Below are 9,875 nucleotides of genomic sequence, written 5' to 3'. Positions count from 1 at the left end.
AGTGAGTAATGCCAGACTTGACTGGGAAGGGAGAGAAGTCAGGGGTCAGGGAGCAGCACATTCCCTGGAGGTGCCCACACAAGAGGCACTCCTTGCAGGGGAGAGGGCAGCAGGGAGCCAACGGGCAGAAGACAGTGGCCGCTGAGCACGTCTGCACAGCCTGCAGTCAGAGGACCCAGTTCAAGTCCTGCCGTCGGCTGAGAGTGCTCATGGCAGGTCTCTTTCCCACTGGGGTCTCCGCTTCCTCCTGAGAAATACGGGGACAAGATGTTTCTTCACTGACTCCAAGGACAGAGAAGTAGTTGTTCCCACTTTAGAGCCAGGCCCTGTACTAAGTACTTCACATACTGCACCATTTATACCTCACAACAATGTCCACGAGAGATACAAATCTTGGCTCATTTTGTGGAGCTGTAACGTGACTGACCATCCGGGGTCTGTGTGAACTTCAGCACCCCTGCCCTGTGTTCTCTGGCTTCCACTAGGGCTGCAAGGAACCTGAGGGAGCTCGTGCACTCTTCAGATGGGTGACTGAGGCCAAGAGAAAGGCCGCTACCTTCCCTCAGTCCCACGTCAGGAGAGGCTGAGTCAGGACCGTCAGGAACTCCTGACCCCCAGAACAGCACCTGTGCCCTGACCCTGCTTGGCCCTCCCTCTTCCTGACACCGCACAGCTGCTTACCTAGGTCTCAAGGTGGCCGCCAAGTGAGAGGAAGAAATGGCACCAAGACCAAGGACAGGACTCAGAGCCCTGCCCCTCTCGCCAGGTCTGGGGCTCTCTCTTGGCTCCTGGAAGGCTGGGTATCCCTCCCAGGACTCCAGAGGCCAGCCCACTCGGTCATGGCCACCCCTGGCTTTACCCTTCTGGCTGGCAGATCTGTTGCCATCTGATCCTGCCAAAGGTAAAACAGGGGGCCTGTTTGGCATCTGGGCTCCACATCCCCAGAGCTGTGACCTGACAGGCTAGAGCTGCTCCTGGTCAGCTCTCCTTCCCGGCCTTCTCCACCACAGGTGGTACAAGCATCTGCCTGGCCAAGCCAGTCAGGGGCCTCTCACAGAATCCCGATCCAGCTCCCTGGCTGGGGACACAAGAGGCCGGAGGGGGGGCAGGAGCTGTGCTGATTGCAGGGCAGAATGCCAGCCACAGCAAGCAGGCTGAGCATCTCATCACAATGCCCGAGTCCTGACTGCTCCTTCTACTTGAGACCCTCCACCAACCTCAGACCCAGATCCGCTGCCAGTGCCCTGGTCAGGCAGGCTTGGGGACTGCTGGGCAATGGGCCAGACCATAGGCTGAAGCTCAACTGAGGATCCTGGGCTATTTCCTGGGCTCTGAGTTAGGGAGCTGAGGCAGGTTTGGAATTAGATGAATTCCAAAGGAGTGGAATTTCAAAGGAGATACCTCCTTCTCAGGGCACCAGGAGTAATTGCAAGCTCCCAGCCCCCATCCCTAGCTGGACTTTCAATGCTTGGGGCCAGGTTGGCCACAGAGGATAGGCCTTGGTACCGAGAGAGCAGAAAGGGCTTTTTATGGTTCTTCACTGTGTCCCCAAAAGGCAGGGACCCAGGCAGAGAAGCAGAGCTGGAGCTGGAGGCTGGGCCAACTTGGGCAGGACCGACTCAGCAGTCACAGGAGAGGCCCCCACTCAACTGGTGCATGCCTGGGGCCTCAGAGGAACCCTGGCTCCATGCCACTCCAGAAGGGCCCAGCCCACACAGCTGAGACAAGCACCTGGCAGAGCTGGAGTACCCTGGGTAATGGGCAGACTGTGGACAGCCCATTCCTGAGGTATGCTGGGTCCAGGACACCATCCCACTGAGTGACTTCTTCAGATCTCCCTCCTGAGCAGGCAGAAGTGCTGCGGGTGGCTAAAATCCAGAGGTCCCAGCGAGTCCTAGCCCCTACCCACCACAGGATGGGCACCAACCCTCTGGAGACAGGGAACACTTCCAGCTGGGGGGCAGCCATGAGAGCTAAAGAGCAGGGATGGAAGGAGGGGGCCCAGGACATGGATGACCACCTCTGCTCTGCAGCCCCAGGCCAGACCCTTGCTCCTGAGTTTAGCCACCTCTGCAGTGGTGATGCAGCTCTGTAACCAGTATCTGAACCCCCCTCCACTGCACCGCACCCACCCCACCCCACCCCACCCCACCCAATCTGCTCATCCACAAGCTGACGAGTCCTAACAGGCCTCCTTTGCCAGGGACAAAAATAACTATTTTCAAAATTCACAGCAGGGCTTTCGCCTACACACGCTGCGCCGACTGGAACCTGAAGAGAGATTGCAGAACGCAGTGTGCGGATAGAGGCACGCTATGCAGCAAGCAGGCTTTGCAACCCCCATGCCCCTCCTTCCCACCACTCATCCATGCCCCCAAACACACACACACACACACACACAGGGCTGCCCAGAACGGCCAAGCGGAAGGATTCTTAGATCATCAATTGTACACAGGGGACACTGAGGCCCAGAGAGGGTCCAGGACTTGTCGAGGTCACACAGTGCAGGTGTGGCAGGACTGAACCAGAGCCCAGACCCTCTGCCTCCTGACCACACTGCACACCCCTACTCCCACTCACTCAGCCGACGGGGAGCTCACACCTGTCCCCAGGACACATGTGCACATGCCCACACGTGCTCACAGGCAGCACCGCAGCCTTTCCTTTCATGCTGCAGCATTTTAATCAAGTTCACGGGCTCCTCCACAGCCATTACCTTGGGCAGGCCTCTCCAGCACTGTGAGGTAGGCAGAACCAGGGCTAGTATCCCCGTTTGCTAGGAGGGGAAACTGAGGCCCACAGGGGAAGGACTGGGCGCAAGGTCAAAGCAGAGTCCACATGTCCTGGTTGTTGGTTCTGGGGCTTTTTTCACAGCTGCTTCCCACCCTCAATCTTGCAGCAGGTTAATGGTCAGGCCAATTCCTTCTGGGTGCTGGGGGCAGAAAGAGAGCTCTCCACCACAGTGCCTACCACCAGTCTGGCCCCAGGATTAGCCCAGGCCATGTGAAGACCCAGGAAGGTCAACCCCCCAATCCCTGAACCTCTACTCCCACCCTCAGCACTCGGGAGATCCCTTCAGAGAGTGGCAAGATTGCCCTTCCTCAGGTGTCCAGGCCTGGAGTTGCCTCTGTGTGGCCCCTCATCCACGCAGATTACAGAGGCCCAGGGTCCAAGGGCAAGGCTTTAAATGAGCTGGAAGGTGGTGAGGACAGCAAGAACTCCACCATGGCCCCAGGCACCAGGTCCAAACCACAGAACCACAGAGTCCTTCCAGCTCATTTTACAGATGAGGAAACTGAGGCCCAGAGAGCTCATGTAGGTCACTTGAGGTCACAGAGCAAGTCAATGGAAAGGCAGGACTAGGACCCAGACATCCCAGTCTAGTTTGCTCTCTCCACACCCATAAACCAGACTCCTCACCCTTTGAATGAAGGGTTCTACACCCTCCATTTCCCTGCAAGTGGGGACCTGACCTCAGGTCCCTCCCTGGGAAGCAACAGGGCCAGGGTTGAATGGCAAAGTACATCTAGGGGGACAGAGATCCTCACTCCCACCCCATCAGATCCGGTGGGACATCAGCCTGGTGTTGAGTTTACGGAAAAAGGATCGTAGCTTGCAAATCTTGCATTTTTTCTTGCGGAGCCCCTGGGAGAAGCTTCGAGCCCTGCCTGCCTCTTCCTCTTCTTCCTCATCAGTGGCCCAGGGCCCCCAAGCACCCCCATTAAAGTCGGGATGGGCCCGGGGATTCTCAGCAGGGTAGCGCACAGGGATGGCAGTGCGGTTATAGTCCACCAGGCGGGCCAGTAGGGCACGGACCACATCAGGCCGCCGGCCAGCTAGGTCCTCCCGTTCATAGGGGTCAGCACTGATGTTGAAGAGCCACACAGCCTGGCGGACACTGGCCATGCGTTCCAGGTTCCACCAGCTGCCCGGGAAAGCGGCCAGTGTCTGCGGTGGGATCCAATCACCATAGCCAGGGTCTCCTGTCAGCAGCTTCCACTCACCCACACGGATGGCAGCCTGCACAGCTGTGTTCCAGATGCCAAAGCCTCCCTCCAGAGAGCCATGCCGGGCATGGTTGTACAGTGGGTCAATATTGTGCAGGATCTCTGTGCGTGGTGAGGCCCGGCCTTCACTGATGGATGGCCACATGTCATAGCCATCTAGTCCATCAGCTGTCGAGGCAGTGCCGCCTGCCAGACTCACCAGGGTTGGGTACCAGTCTGTGATATGCACCAGAGCCCGGCTTGTCCGTCGCTTCCGCTTGAGCAGAGGGCTATGGACGAAGCCCAGGCCCCTCACACCACCTTCCCAGTAAGTGCCCTTGCGTCCTCGCAGAGGCCAGTTGCTGCCACCCGAGAAGGTCTGGCCACCATTGTCACTGGAGAAGATGATGACACTGTTGTTGTAGAAACCATAGTGTTTGAGAGCCCAGGTGATGTTGTGCACAGCCTCATCCATGCAGGTAACCATGGCTGCATACTTCCGCCGGGCCACGTTGCCCATAGTGCGGTAGCGGTACAAGTATTCACGAGGGGACTGCAGGGGCGTGTGCACTGCCTGAAAGGCCACATAGAGGAAGAGGGGCCGCCGGGGGCTATGGCTTGCTAGGATGTGGCTGACACGCTGGGCATACAGCATTGTGGAGTACTGCCCGCTGAGCCCCCAGGCCACACTCTCACCCTCATGCAGGTCAAAGCCGCACACCCCTGGGCCATCACAGTTGTCGTAGGTGTAATAGTCCACATTGCCTGTGAGCGAGCCCAGGAAGGTGTTGAAGCCCCGGCGGGTGGGTAGGCACTCCTTCCGGTAGAAGCCCAGGTGCCACTTGCCCACCATGTGTGTGGAGTAACCTGCCTCCTGCAGCTTCTGAGGCAGCGTCACCTGGTCCAGGGGCAAGCAGTTGGGCTGCCGAGGGCGGATGATGGAATGCTGAAGTCCTGTGTGGATCTGGTACCTGGTGGCCAGAGGGGAGGCCAGAGAAGGCACAGGTGAGCTATGAACCCCCAATACTCACCCTGCGGTGAGCTCTGGTCCCAGCACCAGCAGCAGACATAGTAACAGCAGCCAGTGGGTACTACTATCACATGTGCTAAGTATTTCAAATGCATTATTGCATTGAATCCTCAAAATCAACTGAAGCAGACATTATCATCTTACAGGTGAAGATACCAAGACTCAGAATGGCTAAACTACTTACCCAGGACCACACAACTAGGAAGCCAGGGAGTCAAGTGTTGAACCCAGATTAATCATGACAAGAAAATAATAATAGCTAACATCAAGCACTCACTGTGTGCTCAGGCACTTAGGAACTCTGAAGCCTCAAAAGGCTGCCTGGGATACAAATCCCAACTCTAGTTACTATTTGTGCAGATCACTGGGCAAGTGATTTAATTTATTGAGCCTTAGTTTCCTTATTTGGGAAATGGGACTAATAATGATATGCATGCACCCCTTAGGTTGTGGTGAGGATTCAGTGAGATAATTCATATAAAGCTGTTATTGTCATTATCTATCATTAGCTACTCCTACCATCTTTAATACTGTATGCCACCTATATTATTTTGCTTAATCCTCATTTGAAAAAAAACCTATAGGGAAGACTACTATTATGCCATTCTATGGATGACATAGAGGCTCCTAAAAGTGCTGCAAGAGGTCCAAGTACAGACAGCTGGCAAGCGGTGGAGCTGGGCTTTGAACCCAAGTCTACACAATTCATGCTCAGAATCTCTGTTATGCTGACTCTGCAGACCTGGTCAAGCTCATGGGCGATTCAATTTGATATGAGAAGCACCCTGGGTCCCTGAGTTGCACTCCCAGCCTCTCTTCACAGGGGCTGGGCACAGTGGAGCACTGGTTTGTAAAGTGGGTGGGCCAGCTCAGAGTTGCCAAAACTCATTTGCAAGTGAGTAACAGGAGAAACTCTGGCTCTCTCCAACTTCACCAAACATGACCGGATGCATAACAAACACTAACGGGAGTGATCAGCATCGGTCAGATGGAGCCAATGCCGGGGCTGGAGGGTAGACCCTGCCCAGCCACAGTCAGCTGACCTCGCAGATCAGATGCTGGAGCACTGCCCTGCTGCCTGCTCATTCCCCTGCTTAAATCAAGAATCACCTCTTGGGTGAGAAATGCTAACTTGTGCAAAACTCTCAGGAATGCAGATTCCTCCTCCTTCTTCTGGAGATTAGTCAATACTTGGTCTTCGCCACCACCACCGCCACCACCCACAACGCATATACCAACCCCTCTCCCTCTTTCTCCTGTTCTCTCTCTGTTCCTGGATCTAAACGCTGTGTGCCAAATCGAAGGGAAAAAAGGCACCTATTTGACTCCTCAGCTCCAGGAGCCCTGCCAGCCCCTCTCAGCCCCTCGCCTACAGACCCTGAAGTTGGGTACAGGCATGAGGTGGACCCTCCCTGCCTCCATGCCTCGGTTTTTCCCACCCAGGAAATGGAGAACTCCGGCTCTGGCCCCTGAGATCACAGTGGGGGCTTCTGGGTGGAGCTCGAGAGAAGGCACACCTTGGACCCTATCCAAGAAGGATCAGCATCAGCCTTGCCAAAGGGTTTCCTCCTATGCAGCCAGACTTTGCCTTCACACCCCCTACTCCTGTTTTCCTGCTCTTTTGATCCTGCAATCCTGCCACCTTGTCTGTGGACATCTCCTTACAGAGAGAATGTAGCATGTCTGCTTGGGGCTCCCAGCCAATTTTGGAGGATTTTTCAGATGAAAAAACAGAGGCTTGGAGAAATGAAGTGACCAGCCTAAGGCTACATAGGTCACGGCATCCTGTGCATCTTTCTCCTCCACTATGAATTCCTTGGTTTCCTCCCAATGTAGTCATCCAACAGTTTGGGGACCCTAATCCCTCCAGTGACATAGAGGCTGCCATTTACTGACTGCCAACTAGGTTACATGGAACTCTTTCTGTCTTTACCACTCTTTCAGGATAAAACTGTTCTTCACCCCATTTTATGGACAAGAAAACTGGGGCTTAGAGAAGTTAAATGATTTGCTTTGGGCTTCAGGGTCTGTAAGAACAAACGGGTGACCAAATGTCTTCTTCTGGTGTGGCGTGTTGAGTATCCTAGACACCAGAGGAAGAAGATCCCAAAGACAACCAACCCCGTTCAGTGTACAGGTGGTGACAAGGAGGTCCAGAGGGGGCAAAGGACTTACTAATGATCTCACAGCCAACTGGAGGAAGAACTGGCCCTGAGCGCTGGTTTCCCAGGTCCCTGAGCCGGTCATAAATGCAGAGGAAATCTAACCCCTGGGTTTATCCGGCGCCATGCCTACCTGCCGGTGAGAAGTTGGCTCCGTGAAGGTGTGCAGATGGGCTGGATATAGTAATTCTCCAACTTGACACCCTCGGCAGCCAGCCGGTCCAGCGTAGGGGTCTCGATATCTGAGCCATGGTAGCCCACGTCGTGATAGCCTTGGTCATCGGTAAGGATGAATATGATGTGAGGAGGCTGGGATGGAGCCACCGACGGCTGCTCGATGGCCTCCCCGGACCCGTCGGCCACCAGGGTCGGCTTCGCCCAGTCCCAGGACAGGTAGCCGAAGCTGAGCAGACTAACCAGCGAGAAGCCGGTGAGGGCGTGCATCGCCATGCCGGCCCACGCGTGCTGGCGTGCAGGGGGCTCCCCGGGCCTCCCCTCCTGGCGCGCCCACGGCGCGCGGTCCGCACGCCCGCTGGCCAGCCGGCCTGGCCGCTGCCAGCGCGCTCTGCACGCCCGGGGTCGGCCCCGCAGCTGGTCCGAGACTGGCTGCCGGACCTGCGCGGCCACAGCGGGGCGCTCTGGGGAGGTCAGGCCTGCGCAGAGCTGCCTCCCGCCGTCTGGGCGTCTACCCTGTGCTGCTCTCCCTCCCTCTTCCCCAGCTCACCCCTGCCGGCCTGAGACCCAGCGTGGAGGCTTCCAAAAAGTGCTCTCCACCACCCTCTGCCTCTTCCTTCTAGCCTTCGATTTCTCCCGCCTCCTAATTTCTCTCGCCTCTGCTTTTCCTTTCTCCTCCTCCTGACCCTCCAGCCCCCGGCCCGGCCTCTCGCCCCGCCCGGAGTCCTGAGAACAGTCGGGCTCCGTGCAGTAAGGTGGGCAGGACCCTAGCGGGGAAGTGCGGGGAGGTCCGGGTTGGGCGGGTCTTGGGGGACACCGCGGGAGAGAATGAGAAAAAGTTGTAACATCTGCCGGGGCCCAGCCCCAGGTGGAGGGGCGGGACGCCGAGCAGCGGCCCCGCCCTCGGGCGGGAAGCCCAGGCCCAGGCCCAGGCCCGCTCGGCCCTCTGGCTCCAGACCCTGCCCTGTCCGGGTCTGGGGAAAAGAGGGAGGGCGGCTTCTTGGAATTCGACGGAAGAGCTCCGGAATGGCCCGGTCAGACAGACATTCCTCGATCTTGGAGTCTAAGCATCTTTGAGTGCCAGCCCCAGAAGGGAGGCGCATTATTTTCTACTCCAACCGGGTCGTTCAACAGTTGCAAAGACTGAGGACCTGAGGTGGGCGGGAACTTGTCTACGTTACAGAGCAAGTTAGTGGCTTCTTGCCTGGGACTCGCCATGGCTGATAAGAGTGGCAATAGAGACAGCAGTGGAGACGGGACGACTTTGGGCCAGCACCAGGGGCTGGAAATCAGGAAACTAGGTTCTGGCCCTGACAGCTTCCTTCTTCCATCCCCTCCCCCTCCTCATTCTGCAATTCACAGCTAGAATCTAGACTCCAGAGGGCAGGGACTGTTGTATACAGCTTACATCCACAGGGTTCAGAAGCTCAGTCAGTATATGTTGCAAGAATGAATGAATGAATGGGCCTCCAGGGTCACCCAGGCCAACTCCCACCTAGGCAATCTCCATAGCAGGGAAGGCAGGCTGGCGGACTCCTGGACCTGGCAAGTATCCTGCAGGAGTAAGGCATGGGGCCCCCTATATTGCCAGAGGAAGGCAGGGGTTGCAGGGAGCCAGAGACCACAGAACTGGTGTCCAGCTGACTATTGTCTTGCAAGAATGTGGATCAGTGCTGCCAGGTTTTCTGATTTTCCAACAGCACCCTGATCCAGATTATTATGAGAAATAGTCCAATTGCTAAGTACTAGTAACTAATTTAAAACAAAATTTAACCACTGTGCGGGCCAAAATGAAACCTATCTGAAGCATATTTTAGGCCAGTAGGTACCTATTTGCAACTTCTGCTCTGCATCACGGTTTTCCAAATTTTTACAAAACCAGTTAGACTTCTTTAGGGCCAGGACTTTGAATGTTTAATATGCTGATCTTCAGGAGGGGATTGGTAAAGCTTTATTTCCTAACCCTTTTTTTGCTAGAGCTTCTCCAAGGGCCAGTGTCTAAGAAACTTTGGGAAACAAAGGCTGCCTGGGTGCATCTTCTCCCCTGGCATCTTTCCCCTGCCAGTATTCTGTCATGATCCCTTCCCTCTTCCTTAAAACCACTGTGTGTGGAGAAAGAAACCAGACCTCTAAAATAGCAGCCCTAGTGAATCCACATTTTGAAATGAGGGCTGTGTGGGGCTGGCCGCTCCTGTTTGCTCAAAGCCCCATATTTAGGGTGACCAGATTTATCAGAAGGGAAAACTGGGCCTGTTGTGCTGGCAGAAGAAATGTTGAGGACAGACGGGAAAAGCACAGTCTCCTGAGGGGAACGCTTCTAAAACGGTGCTTCTCCAGGCGTCAGCCTGAGGCTGCCTGGGGTCAGAGTGGGACAAGTCACAGGAGGTCAGATGGGCTTGAGTTTAGCATCCTTTGCATTGTCCCAGACCTCAGTCAGGAGAAACTGGGGAAATGGCACAAGGAGAAATGGCAAGGGCAAGTAGAGTGGGGATTCAGCTTGGAAATAAAAATAGGCCTGGAGAA

At 55.8% G+C, this 9,875-nt stretch overlaps 1 protein-coding gene across 1 annotated transcript; it reads right to left on the bottom strand.

Annotated features, from left to right (window-relative positions):
• Positions 1-2,639: 2,639 nt before the first annotated feature.
• On the bottom strand, positions 2,640-8,223 carry ARSI (arylsulfatase family member I). The gene is made up of 2 exons (XM_017642806.3): positions 7,312-8,223; positions 2,640-4,957 (listed from the first exon to the last, which is right to left on the bottom strand). Exons 1-2 carry the CDS (start codon positions 7,626-7,628, stop codon positions 3,559-3,561), a joined length of 1,716 nt encoding a protein of 571 aa, XP_017498295.2. The 5' UTR covers positions 7,629-8,223; the 3' UTR covers positions 2,640-3,558.
• Between the last annotated feature and the right edge of the window lie 1,652 nt (positions 8,224-9,875).

Source organism: Manis javanica, chromosome 1, assembly GCF_040802235.1.
Source record: "Manis javanica isolate MJ-LG chromosome 1, MJ_LKY, whole genome shotgun sequence".
Taxonomy (NCBI): domain Eukaryota; kingdom Metazoa; phylum Chordata; class Mammalia; order Pholidota; family Manidae; genus Manis; species Manis javanica.
Note: the sequence above shows the minus strand (reverse complement) of the source record. Positions and strands in the feature narration are given on the sequence as shown.